Here is a 17339-nt window from a genome sequence, read left to right as displayed (position 1 = left end):
ATTGATCAGAAAGTGCCCGCCGTCGACCCGCCTGCCGGCCGGCCCCGCGCGACCCCCAACCCGTTGCCGGTGCCGTCCCTCGGCTGACAGGTGCTCCCAGCCCCTCGCCAGGGACTCCTCGGCGCGCCCGGCTCCCCGCGTCCCCACCCCCCTTTCCTCCCTCGCCTTCGCCCCCACCCCACCCCCACCGCCTCGGCACAGCGCAGGATTTGTTTAAACCTTGGGAAACTGGTTCAGGTCCAGGTTTTGCTTTGATCCTCGGCACAAGCTGGAGACGCAGAAGAGGGCCCTCGGAGAAAGTCTTGGATGGGAGTATGTGGAAAGTGCCCCGCGAGGCTCGGCGGCCAGAGCAGGCGCGGCGCGTCCCGCCCGGCGCGGCCCTCCCCCGGCGGCGCTGATCCCGGCCCGGAGCCCCGCTCCCCAAGTGCCCGCCGACCGCGCGCCCGCCCGCTCAGCCCAATGCTCCTCTTCGGGCTCCTCCTGCTGACATCCGCCCTGGCCGGCCAGAGACCCGGGACCCGGGCTGAGTCCAACCTGAGCAGCAAACTCCAGCTCGCCAGCAACAAGGAGCAGAACGGTGAGTGCCCCCCCCTCCCCGCCCCAGCTCCTTCTCCCGCTCGCTTCCCGCGCCGCATTGTGCACCCGGGCGGGATGCACCCCGGCCCGCGCTGGGACGGACGCCTCCGCGCGTGTTCGCAGGCACCGGCTTTCGGAGGTTCCGCGGAGTTTGCAACTTCGGGAGCGGCCGCCGGGGCTCCAGCCTGGCGGCGTGATTGTCTCTGCGGGCGCACCCGGAGAGGGGACGTTCGGGGAGCCCTGGGGAACGTCGGTGCCAGCGTGCCTTGCAAGAAGAACTCTTGTTGCCAGAGTTCTAAGTTCAAGAACTGCCTCTAAATCCGAAGGCAACACGAATAAGTCTTGGCGTGTTTGACTTTACTCAGAGTTTTTTGGATTGGGGAGGGGTTGTTCCAGGACGTGTATCAACCTCATTAATTGAAGCGCTCTAAGTGGAAAGACATCAATTAATCAATAAGTAGATAGGAAGTAAAGCGATCAAGAGGCCTTGTGGATGTCTTTAGGAGGTATTTAAAAATGTATTTCTCTTGCGCTTTTTTTTTTTTTTTTAATATGCCTTTGTACTCTGAAGCCCTTACCTTTCTGGTGGTGTGTTTTTATATGCGATGGTGAGTGGCTGCTATTTTGTGTGTGCTGGAAACGACTTAATCCTGCATAGGAAATGAGAATTACTTTCAGCTTTCAAGTGTACCTGAAATGTTTAGAAAACTCTCAGATGCAAGTTCCCTTGGGCTGGGATTGCACAGCGCTGGAGAAAGGCTCCTTTCATGAAGCCAGGGCTGCTTCAGGGTGTGTAATTTGCTTAGCCTCTGAACTCCATATGATTTACATCATTCAGTTTCTAAACTCCTTTGCTCTTGATCTACCATTATGAAGTCATTTTTGAGACTACTTTGTAAATAGAAATTTTATACTGCACATGAAACCACAATGTTAATGCAGGCTGTCTAAAATTAGAATATTAAACACCCTGTTTACAAGCAGTGGCTCTCAGTTTTATTTGAAAAGAAATGTACATGTTTTTACTGCTTTGTGTGCCATCTATTTAGAATGCAAGAATGCTGTCTCTTCATTAACCAGGCGACATGAACATAAGCAGCATACTTAGGAGATTGGAATGGTGTACGCTGTGTTTTTAAGTCTGAGCACCATTTTCTCGATGTTTTGGGGGCGTTTCCAAGCTTTAGTTTTGTACTGAAACTCTCCAAAGTGTTCACCTTTAAGAAAGCACAGAAAGTTCTAAAGTACAGAAGGAGAGAAAATAAGGATTCCTGGGACCTTTGTAGCCATTATGTGTATTTATTGTACCCGCAGCAAGACAAGCTATCACATTCATCAGCTAGACTTAATGTGGCTGCTTCTTACAACTTGTTGATGTGATGGCACATGGCACCTGCAGGCTGCTTGAGCTGCTGATCAAAAGGCAGCCTAGGGATCCATCTCTAATCACGGGGACTGCAGAGGACTGGGGAGAGGGGGTGATCAAAGAAGTCACAGCACCAGCTGTACCCTGGCAGGAAACAGATCAGACCAACCTTTGTTCTTTCTCATGTAAAATAAATGTCAAGCTCAAAATATTGCCTCTTACTGGACAGACTTTCTCAAAATGAGTATGCATGCTATTCCTGGCTTCTGGCTTCTGTTTTTTACGTTTTCTGCCCCAGGTCCCTTCTTCTGCTGCTCTCACATATCAGGCCTGGCCTGACATCTCTTATGTTCCCGAGTCCCTTTAGGACTTGTACCCGTCATTGTCCTTTCCTTGTCATTTTGTCGTGTGTTCCATGTGCCACCATCCCTTATAACCAGACTCCAGAACTTTCACAGGATCTTAGGCCACTTCCTGGAGTAGGTGCACACCCTCCTGAGCGATGGGTTCATGAAGTCAGGCCACACACATTCTGTTGTCGTCAGAGACTGGACCATTTCTCTTCCTAAGATGCATGATGCTAAAAATAGCCGGGTTGTTTCCTAATCTGTGGGCAGAGGACCGGGCTATGTTTAGCCCTATGAGGGTTGGCCTCCGGAAGTAAGTGGAGGTGGAGGCACCACTCACCTTGCGGTGTTCAGTCTGAGAAGCGAGGCGATCAACACTAGGGGGCGGTATAGAGCTATTTTCCCCGCACAGGCGAGGTTCCAGGATGGGAGGGTAACAGGTAGTTGCTGATTAAGATTCCCCCGGGGAATGTGAGCAGTTTGTGTGACTTTCAAATTTCCCACCCCGTCAAGTGGGCATTTTTTTGCCCTCCTGTTGAATTTTGATTGATTTTTGATCGCCTTGTTGCTCTTCTCAATTTAGCTAAGTGTCTAATTCTGAAAGTACAGACCCACCTGAGGATGCCACCTAAAAAATGCCATTGGTCCAGTTTGTAATGGATCTTTTTCTGAACGAGCTTCTAAGTGCGAAATGTGAAATGTCCAAATTCACCTATCATGACCATAGGAGTTCATTTTTACTTTCATGGACCCCTCCTCCATCATGGGAGTGTTTTTTCTGGAGTATTCCAAAGTCTCCTGTGGTGTCGACCCCATCACATCCCCAGGCCTGCTCAGTTTCAGGTCAGCTGAGTGTCCTGAGATGTGTTATAAATGGAGATTGGCTGCTGTAGCCAGTGTGGGTACTTGGATTTACACTGGGGCAAGGGAGGTGTTTCAAAGTTATCCTTGGGAGATCAGTGTCATTTACCCAGTTAATTAGGTACTTGGATGTTTACTTAAAACTACGTTGCAATTCTTGCCACTTTACTGTAAAGATAATTGTATCCTCCAGTATCACCTGTTACCTTTGTGTCTTTTGTTTCTGCCTGTGCCATGTGGCTTGTGGGATCTTAGTTCCCTACCGAATATGGATTGAACCCTCCTGAGTGAAATCGCCGAGTACTAACCAGTAGACTACCAGGGAAGTCCCGCCTTTGTGTCTTCATCCTTCACACAACTCCTAGCAATGAAGTCTCACATATCCATCAAGGATTTCACTTAAAGAGGGAGATAAAAAATCAGAACACTGAGGTAGGCAGGGTTTCTTACCTGTACACTCATGGCCATGGAAAAATTATTGTGATCTGTGTGCACTCATTTTAGAAGAGGATGCCTCCCAAGAAATGAATAAGTTCCAAGATACTGTAGCAGAAGGAACCATATATATCACAAACAAAACAAAACTCAGCTTATTTGTTTGCCATCTGTGTGTAGCCCTAATTGGGCTTCCCAGGTGGCTCAGTGGTAAAGAATCCGCCTGCCAGGGCAGGAGCTGAAGGACACTGGGGTTTGATCCCTGAGTTAGGAAGATTCCCTGGAGGAGGAAATGGTAACCCACTCCAGTATTCTTGCCTGGACAGTCCCATGGACAGAGGAAAGGAGCCTGGCAGGTTATGTCCGTAGGGTCACAAAGGTCAGACAGGACTGAGTGACTGAGCACACACTCATGTAGCCTCAGTAGACGCCAATCACAAGCATCTGGACTAAGGCCTCACCTGCCTCGTGTCACTGGACAAGCGTCTTGAATTACCCACAGCCCTGAAACACGCTTCTGACTTCATCTTCTTTAACTATTGTGAGTGTAGATTTGGAATATGCCTCTATTGGGGTTTTCCTTATAAACATCACTTAAAAAAATTGAGTAGAGTTGATCTTTAATCTTATGTAATGTACAGTATAATGAGTCACAATGATTACAGTTTATACTCCATTTATATTTATTGTAAAGTATTGGCTACATTCCTGTCTGGTGTAATATGCTTTGTAGCTTATTTTATACATAATAGTGGACCTTTTAATTCCCTATCCTTATAAGCTCCTCCTGCTTCCCTCTCCCAATCACAGCATTTATCATATGTGCGCTTTTCCTCAAGGACTTTTGTGGCCTGTGAAGCCATTTACTTTGGGGACAAATGGTCCCCTTGTAATGTGTCCCTGAGTACGTGTATCTTGTATTTGTGGCTTTTCTGTCATTTCCAGTGCCAACTTTCTCCTCCTCTGGCCAGCATGTCCCTACCCACCCCCGCTACCATTCTCAGGTAGCCGCTTCAAAGCTGTATTTGAAGCAGATCCGGTCATCACAATCCTCAGAGTACTGTCCAGGAGTAAAGAACTCTGCCCAAGGACTCAAGGGACTTTCCTGTTAGTCTGTAAGTTGTCATGAAAGACCTTTGTGACAATTATTTTTGTTGTTTTGGGTTTTTTTTTTTTTAACTTCCTCCTGGTTCTCTGCTCTCTTTGGGATGGTTTGAGGAAGTTGAAGAAGTGAAGTACCGTTATGTAATGATGAATATTGCTTTTCACAAGAGGTGACCGGAAAAACCCCTTTCTATTTTATGGTAACTTTTCTTCTCCTACCAACTCTTATCTTTTATGCTTAACCTGATATACTTGGTGATTACTTCTGAAAGGTAATTAGAAAGTACAAAGATCTGTGTGAAGCTTCAGGGACTATATTTCACTTGTGAATAGTTGTAAGTAGATGCTAGCGGCCGACCCTAAACTTTCCTCTTTGTTACATTTTGCAGATCCCTGTCTTGGCCACTGGGATCCTAGCTTGGTCTATTCTTATTTCATCTTTCCTAAAATTTATTTCTTACATATATTCTTGGCATTCTCTTCCACTTCATGTTTTTTCAAAATTTTTGGTGCTAAAATTTTGCTGTATGTGTAAATTGCACACTTTTTGTAGAAATAGAAATCTAGTGATCATGCGATGTGTGTTAAATACATCATAACTGAATCAATGCATTTGTAATATCCACCCTCCCAAAAGCCCCCAAGACTGCTAAACATTTCTCCAAAGGTTTCTGTTTTGTTTTTATTTATTTTTAAAATTGTAAGTTTATTTTATATTGGAGTATAGTTAATTAACAAAGTTGTGTTAGTTGTAGATGGATTGCAAAGTGATTCAACTACACATACGCTTTTATCCCCTCTTTTTCAAATTCTTTTCCCATTTAGGTTATTCTAGAATATTGAGCAAAGTGGAAGTTTCTGTTTGTAGTAATCAACATGGTAGAAGTCGTAATAAAAGTCCCTTCACTTACTTTGTCTGATTTTAATTTTTCTCATGATTTTAGTTGAAAACGTTATCTGTAGTCAGAATATCTTTGTATCAACAGTCCCCAACTTTTTCAGTACCAGAGATGGGTTTCATGGAAGACAGTTTTTCCAGAGACCAGGGGTGGGGAGATAGTTTCAGGATGATTCAAGTGTATTACATTAATTTGCACTTTATTTCTATTATTAATATATCAACTCCACCTCAGACCATCAGGCATTTGATCCCAGAGGTTGGGGATCCCTGCTGTATATAATGCTATATCATTTCTGTATAACTCATTGGTTAAGGGGGTCTCTGTGAATTATTTTTCTCTACCACTGTCTCCACCTGTGATTTTTTTTTTTCTCACATCTCCCTTTCCTGTCTCCTGAGGAAATGTCTAGTGGTTGATTTTTGGCTAGTAACCCCAGGTACAACCACACCAATTGTGGAAATTTTGAAATATCCTCAGAGGGTTGGGAAGGAGCCCAGCTGCTTCTCCAGGACAGATGGAACATCTTTGTGCCTGGCCCAGCTCTGGACATCAGAGGCAGTGCCCCAGACCTCCTGGCCTCCTTCCTGATGAATCCCTGTGCCTGCCACTCTGATGGTTAAGCCTTTTGACACTTTCCGCTATGGATAATTTAGTTCATAATGGAGTTAAAACTGCTGTCTCTTCTCCCCACTGCTGGGCATTCAGGCCCAAGGCACCTGCGGCTTGAATGACCCAGAGAGAAGAAAGGGTACAACCTCCTTCGAGCCTTCTCCTTGAAGCTTCTTTGGTTCGAGCCAAGGGTGTGTCTGGGGGTGAGATGGGGCAGGGGACGTGGCACGGATGGCATGGGATTGGAGCACTCGGGTGCCTGATCCTGCTTCCCCAGATGACACCGAGCAGCTGCTCCCGCCTGGGTACCACCTTCCTGTTATCTGGTTTAAAGAGACTGTCTGCTCTCTGAGGCCCTTTTTCTAACTACTTACATTAACCACCCCTGTTCATCACATCAAGGTGAATCCACTCTTTGGTATTCTGCTTGTTGTTTATTGGTTTATTTGTTGTCTCCGTGCCCTGATCCCCACTTTGTAGAATGGCAGGTCCCTGAGAGCACAGCCCTGTCTGACTTGTTCTCTGTGGATGCTCCAGGGTAGGGAACTGAGGGCGTCATATGTTGAGTATTTGTTGGATGGTTCTGGATGTTAGTGTCTTGTTTCAGGAGAACTCTGGCGTTGCCTGGAACATGCAGGCCATCTTGGAAGGTGGCATTTTGACACTGGAGCTTTCACATTGCTTGACTGTTTTCATAGGAAGAGAAACTTGCTTATTGGCTGCGATGGGGGATGCCAGTGAGAGTTTTACTTTGTCATTTTGGTAAATGTCCCACGTTACCAGGAGTGTACCAGTTCGGTGGGTAGGCTTCCTAGAAGTGGTGCTAGTGACTGTCTTAGAAGTGCCACTCTGCCAGGCACTCTGCAGGTGGACCACGTGTGGTCAGGCTCCTGCACTGCCCAGATGGTGAACTCTGAATGGCTGACACAACTCCAGAACCAGCGTGCTTCCTGCCTTCTGCTTGTGGTGCACAGGTTAGAAATCAGCACCAAGTCTGGTGTGTGGAGCCTTAGAGCTGGAGGGTTCCCAGGAATCTGTCCCCACCGATGTTTAAAGTGAGGTCTGGACCACCAAGGTGACTTGGTCAAGGTCGCCCTGGAGGGCAGCCAAGTTCAACGGCTCATGTGCTGATCTGTTTTTCTTCCAGGAGAACCAATTAGGCAAATGGAATTCTAGTGTCAAAATTCCAACACTCCGTATAAAAGCATTTTTTTACTGTTTTATGAGGTTTCATGTTTTGGGGGCAGTAAGGGGAGGTGGGACTCCTTTGATCCTGAAACATTGTTTATGGGAACACGAAAGACGACAATCTTAGAATAATCATGCTAATTAAATATAATTGGCTAATGTCTATTGTAATAATGCTGTTGTGGTGGGACTATGACAGTTTGGCAAATGACTTGAAATACTTCCTTTAGAATTGTGATGTCTTGAGATCTTATTTTCAGTGGGTCTGTGGATGAACAGTGTTTAGTTGCATATTTTGCCATATTTGTTGAGGATGGTGAAGAGAAAGACTGACATTGGAAAGCCTGGCTTCACGGGGAGCTTTTCTTATGCTTTCTGTTTTTTATTTTGGCAGTTTTGAACATTTTATTTAGCAGGATGTCTCATTGGTAAAAGTACCATCAAAATGAGTGGATGAGCGTGGTTTAGTGAGCTCTAGGGTGCACAGCCTGTTATTCTTATGCAGTGGATTTAGTGAATGATTTCAGCCTTTATTTACACTATATTACGGGATTTCCTAGTCAGAGGTTCAGATTGCTCTTAAAGCCAAGAGCATCAAGGAAATTAATTTATACCTGTAGACTTGAATGCTTTCCTAAAACAGGATTCACTTACCTTTATAAAAAATTGTGTTTGTAGAGTTCAACATCTGAGAATAGTTGAGCTGCAGTTATAAAGAGGAGTTACTTTCTTTTTTTTTTAAAAAAAGTTTTTTAGACCCAAAGGCCATTTAATACAATAAATCCTACTTGGATAGTTTAGCAAACATTTTTTTTAAAACCCACATCCAACAGACTGGTTAGTATTGGATACACAGATTTGGTTTCAAAGCTGAAATGACCCTGGTGTAATAGATCTTCTCATGAAATTCGGTTATTTTATATTATGCCTTAAAAAATAGGGACACATATCAATTGACAACTTAAATATTAACTCAATAGGCTACCTGGTGATATAAATAGGGAAAAAAGTGGTCATGGATTAGGAGTGAGAAGACTATGACACCAGCCCATCTTGGACTGCAAAGAATGTTAAATTCTATCCTAGAACCTAAAACAAGAAAAAAAAAGAGTCAAATATTCCACTCCATATAGACCCCATCTGGCCCAAACCATTCCCCAAGGAGTGCACCCCCAACACATGAGGTTTACTAACCACCTGCTACAAATGTTACTATGTCACTAATTAACAATGATCACAGAAAATGTGTCATACCAGAGGTTTTGTTATCATACACAGCACATTTCTTATATTTCTATAAGCCACATGACTATGGGTGATGTTTTTGGTAGCATCAGCTCCTTTTGTCTTTTACATTATGAGGATACATTGTAAATGGAGTTCAGCTCCTCTTACCTGCTCTCTGCCTCCACATCAGACCTCTTATGCGCCTTCGAATTGGTGACAGAGCAGCCTCCTTCCTGGACATCTGCCTTGTTGCAAAGCCAAACCATCTTTGCCAGACTGGCTTCAGTAATTTTACTTTCTTAGTGTTAAGCTTAATTCCTTTTTAATTTTCAATCTGTGATTTTTTTTTGTATTTGGCATTTCCTCTATTGCATAGTAGTTGAGCCATTTCTCAATTGAGGGGGGGTGTATTGGATTGTTGCCAGGTTTGGAGGAGCCGAGGCAAAGCGGATGTCTGGCTCTTTGAGGAAACCAGCATCCCTAGCAGCGTGAGGTCCATTGATGATAATAAGTATAAGGATGCAGCTCTGCCTTGCTCCTACGTCCACTGTATTCTGATGAGAAACCAGGAAGCGCTCCTGGAAAGGGCAGCATCTGGAAGCATCCTTGGGGGCGATTCATTGGGACAAAAGGGTTCTTAGTAAGCCTCTGGTTTTCTGATGCTTAACGATGACTCCGCAGGAGAGCCTGTTAGGAGCTACTCTTGTGCTCAGCAGTTGCAGACAGTATGGAGTTTATATCTCTGTAACCTCCCCTTGTGGTATTAGGAAAAACACGGAGGCTTTACCGGCTAAGTAGCCAAGGTCGCACAGCTGGTAAATGTTTGGACCTGGATCTGACTCCAGGCCAGGACTCAGAGCCACGTGCCTCCCCCTTCATGACTTAATGGTCTAGTGTTTTATTAGAACATTGTTTTTAAACAGCAAATATTTATAACCGTCTACTCTGTGCTAAGCTCTGCCCTCGGTGCTGGATACACAGAGAAGACTAGGTTCTCGTCCTTGCAAAGCTCTGCCCAGGAAGAACTGTGGCTCAGAGTTCGTCTCCTGATCTGTTGGTTCTGGGCTCCTGGTGCTGTGGGAATGCAGAGGGCTTTACCGCACTCTCGCACTCTCAGAAACTTCTGATTGACAGGTGGTGGATTCGACCTCGGAAAGAAGCACATGGAGAAAAGCCCCCACAAGGGAGCTGACATGTTTTGAAACGGGCTTGAAGAGGGAAAAAGAGGAAAGGGTTCTAGGCCGAGGGCACTCTGCATCAGAGAGTAGAGACAAGTCTGGGGCCCAGGGTAAGCAGAGGTGGGGGGAGATTCAAGGGCCGGATGCTGTTTGCAGGGAGTGCCTCCTGCAGGGTTGGCAGCTCACAAACAGAATTCCAGAAAAGCTTGTCTTCACTCTGCAAACAATAGAAACTGAAGAGGGTGTGGAGACAAGGGAACCCTCCTACACTGTTGATGGGAATGGACATTGATATGGTCACTATGGAGAACAGTATGGCAGGTCCTCAAAAAACTAGAAATATAGAGCTGCCATATGATCCAGTAATCCCACTACTGGGCATATATCCAGAGAAAAGCAATTCAGAAGGGTTCATGCACCGCAGTGTTCATAGGAGTACTGTTTACAACAGCCAGGGCATGGAAGCAACTTAAGTGTCCATTCATAGATGAACAGCTAAAGATGTGGTACATACATATATATAGTGGAATACTACTCAGGCACACAAAAGAATGAAACAATGTCATTTGTAGAAACATGGATAACCTAGAGATTATCAGATTAAGTCAGAAAGAGGGAGACAAATGTCATATGATATATATCACTTATATGTAGAATCTAAAGAAAAAAAGATACAAATGTACTTATTTACAAAATAGACATAGAGAACAAATTCAATGTTACCAAAGGGGAAAGGTGAGAGAAAGATAAAGTAGGAGTTTGGGACTGACATATATACCCTGCTGCTGCTAAGTCACTTCAGTCGTGTCCGACTCTGTGTGACCCCATAGACGGCAGCCCACCAGGCTCTCCCACCCCTGGGATTCTCCAGGCAAGAACACTGGAGTGGGTTGCCATTTCCTTCTCCAATGCATGAAAGTGAAAAGTGAAAGTGAAGTCGATCAGTCGTGTCCGACTCTTAGCGACCTTATGGACTGCAGCCTACCAGGCTCCTCCATCCATGGCATTTTCCAGGCAAGAGTACTGGAGTGGGGTGCCATTGCCTTCTCTGATATACACCCTACTATATATAAAATAAATAAGCAACAAAGACCAACTGTATGGTGTAGGGAACCATACTCAATATTTTGTAATAACCTATAAAAGAAAAGAATCTGAAAAAGAATATGTATATATACACATGTACATACCAAATATATACATATATACATATGTATATATACACATATACATACCAAATATATACATATGTATATATACACATGTACACACCAAATACATACATATATACATATGCATATATACACACATGTGTACGTGCTCAGTCTTTTCAGTCGTGGCTGACTCTCTGCAACGCTATGTCCATGGGGTTCTCCAGGCAAGAATACTGGAGTGGGTTGCCATGCCCTCCTCCAGGGGATATATATATATATATATAAATATATATAAGAGTTGGACACGACTGAGCATGTGGCACAAGCATGTGTGTGTGTGTGTATATATATATATATATAGTGAGTGAAGTGAAGTCGCTCAGTCGTGTCCGACTCTTTGCGACCCTGTGGACTGTGGCCCACCAGGCTCCTCCGTCCATGGGATTCTCCAGGCAAGAATACTGGAGTGGGTTGCCATTTCCTTCTCCAGGTGATCTTCCTGACTCAGGGATCAAACCCGGGTCTCCCTCCAGTTTAACCTCTGAGCCACCAGGGAAGATATATATATATATAGTATACATATGTATATATTCAGTATTTATATATATACACATACATATACTGAATGACTGTGTTGTACACCTGAAACTAACACAGCATGGTAAATCGACTGGACTTCAATAAAAAAAAACAAAAGATTGTCTTCATGTTTAAGATTGGTCAGAAGCTTCCAGTTACTTTATAGGCAGGCAGGCAGCAGAATTCTGCACTGGTGTGAGCAGAGAAGGGCTTATTGGGGTTTTCTTGGGAAGTTCTGAGCTGGTCTGGGGGCAGGCTGCACAGCCTCAGGGACACTCAAGTAAGGGAAGCCAGTGTCCACACTGCTGTCTGCTGCCTGATGCTTACATGAGTAAACAAAGAGCTCTCTTCACACTCCACTCACACAATGGGTGGCAGGCAGTAGGAGGCTGGGTGCAGGACCAGGATGGGGTAGGGGGCAGTGTGCGTGCAATCAGTGTGATGAAGCTCTTCCCCTGACAGGAGCAAGGAAGACAGCCTTTGCACTTTCAAGGGAAAAGATTGAGTTTCCTGGAAAGGTAATTCTTGTGAGGTAATGCAAATGCAGGAGGTTGGTCCTGGTTCCATGGACACAACACTAGAAATATTTTGAGGTATTTAAGGATTTGAAATGAATGCACTCACTTGGTGGATGGGCTATGTGGATCTCATGTCATTTTTTTGAAGTCAGGCTGTTTGCATTCCAGGAAAGCCTTGTTCCTGAGTGGACACTATTTTAAGCTTTTCAGCCTTTGCAAGATGGTCTTGGGCTTCTTTGCTCTGATTATGCACAGCTGGCCCTTGCACCTGCCTTGGGAATCAGTGCACAGATCAGAAACCATTAACAACAGAAGCTGGCCTTCCGTGGTTCTTATCTCGTGTTGTTTCTGGCAGTTATTTTTGCTGGGTATTTATAAGGACATCTGTCTTTTAAAGAGTCATGTTATTTATCTTTTTTTTTTCTTCACTGAGGAATAAATCACAGCTTGTTTCCTTACTGCCACACACATTCATGGTCTGAGGTGATTATAAATGCAAATTGTAAGTCATTAAAGTGTTATAATGTCTTTTTCTGTGGCAGCAGGCGATGTTTAAAATCACTGTATGAAGAAGGATCATTTGCTTAGAATGTGATTAAGAGATGGGAACAGATGAGAAGCAAAAAAAATCCAGTTCTTTCCTGGAAAATTCTTACTAGGTTTGGAGAAAAGGGGAACTTCGGGGTTCATTTTTGATGTATCTTAGTTTAAACTTGAGACATGGTGATGGGAGGGTACACATGGTTTAAGAACACAGGAAAACACAGTAACTTCCAGCACTTTCATATTTTTCCTTGGAGATAGATTAACTTCTTAGAGTGTGACTTGCCATCTGATTAGCCTCTCAAAGGATGGAGATTGAACTCCATAAAAACAAGAAGCCAAGCTGGCTAGTGCTCATGGAGGGCCAGAGATGGGGTGTCCTGCAGGCAGGTCTCCCCTGCCGGTAATAGATTTATTTTGTGGGTCATAAAAAGTATTGGGGCGGCTTCCTGTTAATAAGCAGCAGTGTTTCAACGCGTATGTTTAGTGACTGGTTTTACTTTTATCTGTAAACTAAAGTGCACTCTATCTGGAGATCCCCATGGAAATGAGTTGCCTCTGTGATACAGGAGACTAGCTCTCATAGCAGACTACTGTTCTAGAGTTTCAGATGCAGTTTCTTGTATAGCATAGATGTATATGATGGCCTCAGCTGTATCTTTATTTTGTGTTAGTCACAAAACCTTTTGTAGAAGAATCGACAATCAAAAATAGCAGGCATTTCCTGGTCAAAATCTGCCCAAATATTGAGAAATGTTGAGAGAATCTAGATACCTCATTGATAAAGGTTAACCCTTGAAAAAGTGGTTCATAGTTGAGACTGTTCATAGGCTTGCTGTTTACAGGCATGATTAAAAATGAAATATTAAGAATTAAATAATCTGTATTTTTGTTCTTAGTACTTTTTTCATCATGGTAGAAGATGCATCTTTCATGGATACTGATCACTTTTAATGGGCACCGGTGGACACCTCTTAAACTAACTGCTCTAGAAAGGCTCCCTATGAGAATTAACATTTACATCCTCAAAAATCAATGATGGTGTCTGGATCCCAATTTCCTTGCAATCTTCCTTTGTGGTCACTTCCAAATGGCCAATCTCCTGTAGCAAAATACTCAGCGGTGCAAATCTTCTGGAAGAAGTGTAAATGCTATACTTTTACTTGGAAAAATGGGAAAGGAGGGCTTCTTAATATATCTGCTGGGCATTTAAGACTGCACAAAGCACAGGAAATAGTTTGGGAGTGTGGGAGCATGTGGTGTTTCCAAGTACAAACATTGTTTTGAAAATTTCCCCGGTAGTGGTGAATTATATGAGACCACGTCCAGCGAAGGAGAGCTTGTTTAACTGGCTTGTGGTTCTGGGGTTCATTCAAACACTCTTAAACAAAATAAAGGGAGTGGATGTAATGACTTCTTTATGGAAGGGCTGTAAAAAGGTACAGAGCCGTGTAAACAAATTGAGTCATTTACTAGATGTTTCAGTGATAGATTTGCAGTCCAAATTCAGGATTGTGTATTATGGTTTACAGGCTCTGACCATGGTCTACCTTAAAAATGAAGTTACAAGCTTGTTTTTTGGTTTGTCTATATGTTTGCTTTTCTTTGGTGCATGGAAATCCGTTATTGCTGTTTTATGTGACAGCTTGAAAAAATACAGTTTTGAACATCGACTTGTATGCTGGTTCAACTTTGGAAAATGGTGAGAAACTCACGTGTGAAAAGTTGAACTGACCTGATTTTTGGTAGCCCTGGGTTCTACTCAAGAAAAATAGGATGATTGGAATTGAAGTTTTCCTTCTGGGCTCAGGCATGTCCAAACTAATTGTAAAATAATTGTTCTGGCTAACAAGAGCAGGCCCGTAACTATAACTATGTAAAGTAGAAATCCAACAACAGTTATGATTTACAGTTACGATAACTCTGCCAATGTTGTAATAAAACCTCTCTTATAACCAACCTACAGTCACATTCATTCCTCTTAGTTGAGGCCTAGGTAAAAGTCCTCTCCTGAGTGGTCTTGCTTTTGAGAGTTGCTTTGCATTAGAATATTCATTGACCTCCTCTAAGATTGGTTGGCTGTGAGGATCGAGGGCTGTGCCTTCCAGGTGAAGGGGAGGTGGGTGGGGTAAGAGTCAGAACACGTGGTTCTGCACACCGGTCATGGTGACTAGCTGCAGCGGAAGCCAGAAATAAATTTGGAAATTGAAGTGAGGAAAGGAAACTAAATAATTTCTATGTTGATACCATAACATTTATTCATTCTGTAAGTTCTCTCCATCAAGGTTGGCTTGCCTGGCCTTAGAGGAAGTGGATTGTGTAAGAAACCTCGGTAAAAATCAATGAGCCTTTCTAAGTTCTGAAAACTGGTGGCATCGCACCATACTGGCAGCTTTCAAGTGTTCCTGCGGGAAGTTTGGCAGAGGAAATAGCTGCTCCAGCTCCACAGGCCTGAAAAACAAGGGACAATGGTGGATATTATAGCTTCTGTGTAATGTGTGACTTGCCGTTTCCTTTTATCCCCTCTTTTTAATGCATATGGGTTACATGGCCTTAAGTCTGTGAAAGATCTAGGATCTGCCTTTAAATCAGATTCTTGGTGATCTTGACAGCAGTTCAGAGCCTGTTAACCTCTTTTACATAGCGCAGAGTTCTGATGGTCATATGTGATCTCAGCACAGAGTGACCTGGGACCTGCCTGAAACCAGGACGGGTCACTCCCTTCAGCAACTTACCTTGCAGAGGGGAGACGAGGCAGGTACTGGCCGTGATGCAGAGTAACCCAAGTGTGTGGTGGGAATGCAAGGAAAGGCAGGAGGATTTATAGCCAAGACCTTAGAAGGTTAGGGAGGTTGTTAGGGCAGAAGTGCATTCTGAGCAGAGTCACCTGGATAGGTGAGTAACCTGTGTTCCTGCAGAATCAGGGCTGCTGGAGTGGAGGTTGGGAGGGGGAGCTGCTGAGGAAATGTGCAGAGCAGGGAAGCCAGGAACCTCAGTCTATCTTGCAGTGTGTTGTGATGGAGACCTCTGGGTGAGTCCCGGGGGCGGGTGGTGGGAAGGGAGGCCCAGAGGAGGCTGGCACAGCGAGGAAAGCGTGCCTGCAGCACCATCGTGAGCTTGCTATGAGCCCTAGCAGAGCTGCTCAGGAAGCCAGGCGAAGACCTATCTTTGGTTCCTTGTGGAGTGTGCCATAAAGAGACAGGATGCGGGCTGCAGGAAGGGAAGGGTAAAGTGGAAGGACAGGGAAGCCCCACGTTTGCGGTCCAGAACCAGCAGGAAGAGTCATGCGGGGAGAGAGGGAAGAAAACAAAGAGGGGAGAAGAGGGAGGAAAGAAATAGAGAAACATGAGGGGGAGTAGGAAGGGAAGGAGAGCAAGAAGGAAGGAAGAGTGGGAGGGAGGCAGGAAGGAGGCACTTTAAGGCAGGAAGAGGTGGGTGCCCTGGAAAGGGAGAGAAGAATCAAGGAGCTTGGTCAACGGTAAAACATATAGTAGAGTTTCAAGAAAATGAGGACTGATGAATAGACATGAGGTTTCAATGTAGATGGAAAAACAAACACAAAACAAAAGCAAAAACCCTTCAATGTGATGAGCAGTGCAGAAATACAAGGCAGAATGTTTATGGAGTACAGTGGAAACAGATATATTCTGTGAGGGTTTGGGGAGAGCTTTAGGGATCAAGGGAAAGCAATACTGAAGTGGTTTCTGAGGGGAAAGGGAAAAAAAAGTTTTTGTTTGCTTGTTTGGTGGGTTGGAGAGGGACCTGCAGTGGGGTTTTGGTCCAGCTAAGTGTGTCCTAGGTAATAGGAGAGAAAAGGTAAGGAAAGTTGGTGTTTCTGCCTGGCCTGTCTATCTAGAGGCATAAGGAGATGACAGGACTTGAAGACGTAACTGGAGGAAAGATGCGTGAAGGCAGTGACTAGGGCAGCATCAGTGAAAATACTTATGTGGAAGAGAGTGACATGGAAAATGTATGTGAAAAAGACACAACGGAAACCAGTGTTAGCAAGGACTTTAACTTATTCATAGTTACAGGGATTTAAGAAAATAAGCATGGAAATTCAAATTCAATGAGCACCCTTTAAATTTAGTTTTTATTTTATACTGGAGTGTGGTTGATGCACACTGTTGTGTTCCAGCTGTACAGCACAGCTGTTCTGTTATTCATATGTATGTGTCCATTCTTTTCCAGATTCTTTACTCCTGTAGTTTATTACATAATATTGAGCAGAATTCCCTGTGCTATGCAGAAGGTCCTTGTTGGCTACCTATAGTAGTGTGTATATGTCAGTCCCAGTCTCCTAATTTATCCCCCACTACCTTTCAGTTCAGTTCAGTCACTCAGTTGTGTCCGACTCTTTGCGACCCCATGAATCGCAGCACGCCAGGCCTCCTTGTCCATCACCAACTCCTGGAGTTCACGCAGACTCACGTCCATCGAGTCAGTGATGCCATCCAGCCATCTCATCCTCTGTCGTCCCCTTCTCCTCCTGCCCCCAATCCCTCCCAGCATCAGAGTCTTTTCCAATGAGTCAACTCTTCGCATGAGGTGGCCAAAGTACTGGAGTTTCAGCTTTAGCATCATTCCTTCCAAAGAAATCCCAGGGCTGATCTCCCTCAGAATGGACTGGTTGGATCTCTTTGCAGTCCAAGGGACTCTCAAGAGTCTTCTCCAACACCACAGTTCAAAGGCATCAATTCTTCGGTGTTCAGCCTTCTTCACAGTCCAACTCTCACATCCATCCATGACCAC

The 17339-nt window shown here is 44.5% G+C and overlaps 1 protein-coding gene across 4 annotated transcripts in view; it reads left to right on the top strand.

The window, feature by feature from the left end:
- Positions 1-290: 290 nt before the first annotated feature.
- PDGFC (platelet derived growth factor C) overlaps positions 291-17339 on the top strand; it is a 259717-nt gene continuing 242668 nt past the window's right edge. For 2 of the 4 annotated variants that reach the window (XM_006078211.4, XM_006078210.4), the window contains exon 1: positions 301-577. In XM_006078211.4, the coding sequence (XP_006078273.2) occupies positions 307-577 (271 nt within the window). In that variant the 5' untranslated portion in view covers positions 301-306. Of the gene's footprint in view, positions 578-17339 lie in introns of all 4 variants that reach the window. The other 2 variants (XM_025267962.3, XM_044930377.1) reach the window with 2 other exon arrangements.

The sequence above is a fragment of the Bubalus bubalis genome, chromosome 17 (assembly GCF_019923935.1).
Source record: "Bubalus bubalis isolate 160015118507 breed Murrah chromosome 17, NDDB_SH_1, whole genome shotgun sequence".
Lineage (NCBI taxonomy): Eukaryota > Metazoa > Chordata > Mammalia > Artiodactyla > Bovidae > Bubalus > Bubalus bubalis.
This window is presented reverse-complemented; position numbering and strand designations above follow the sequence as displayed.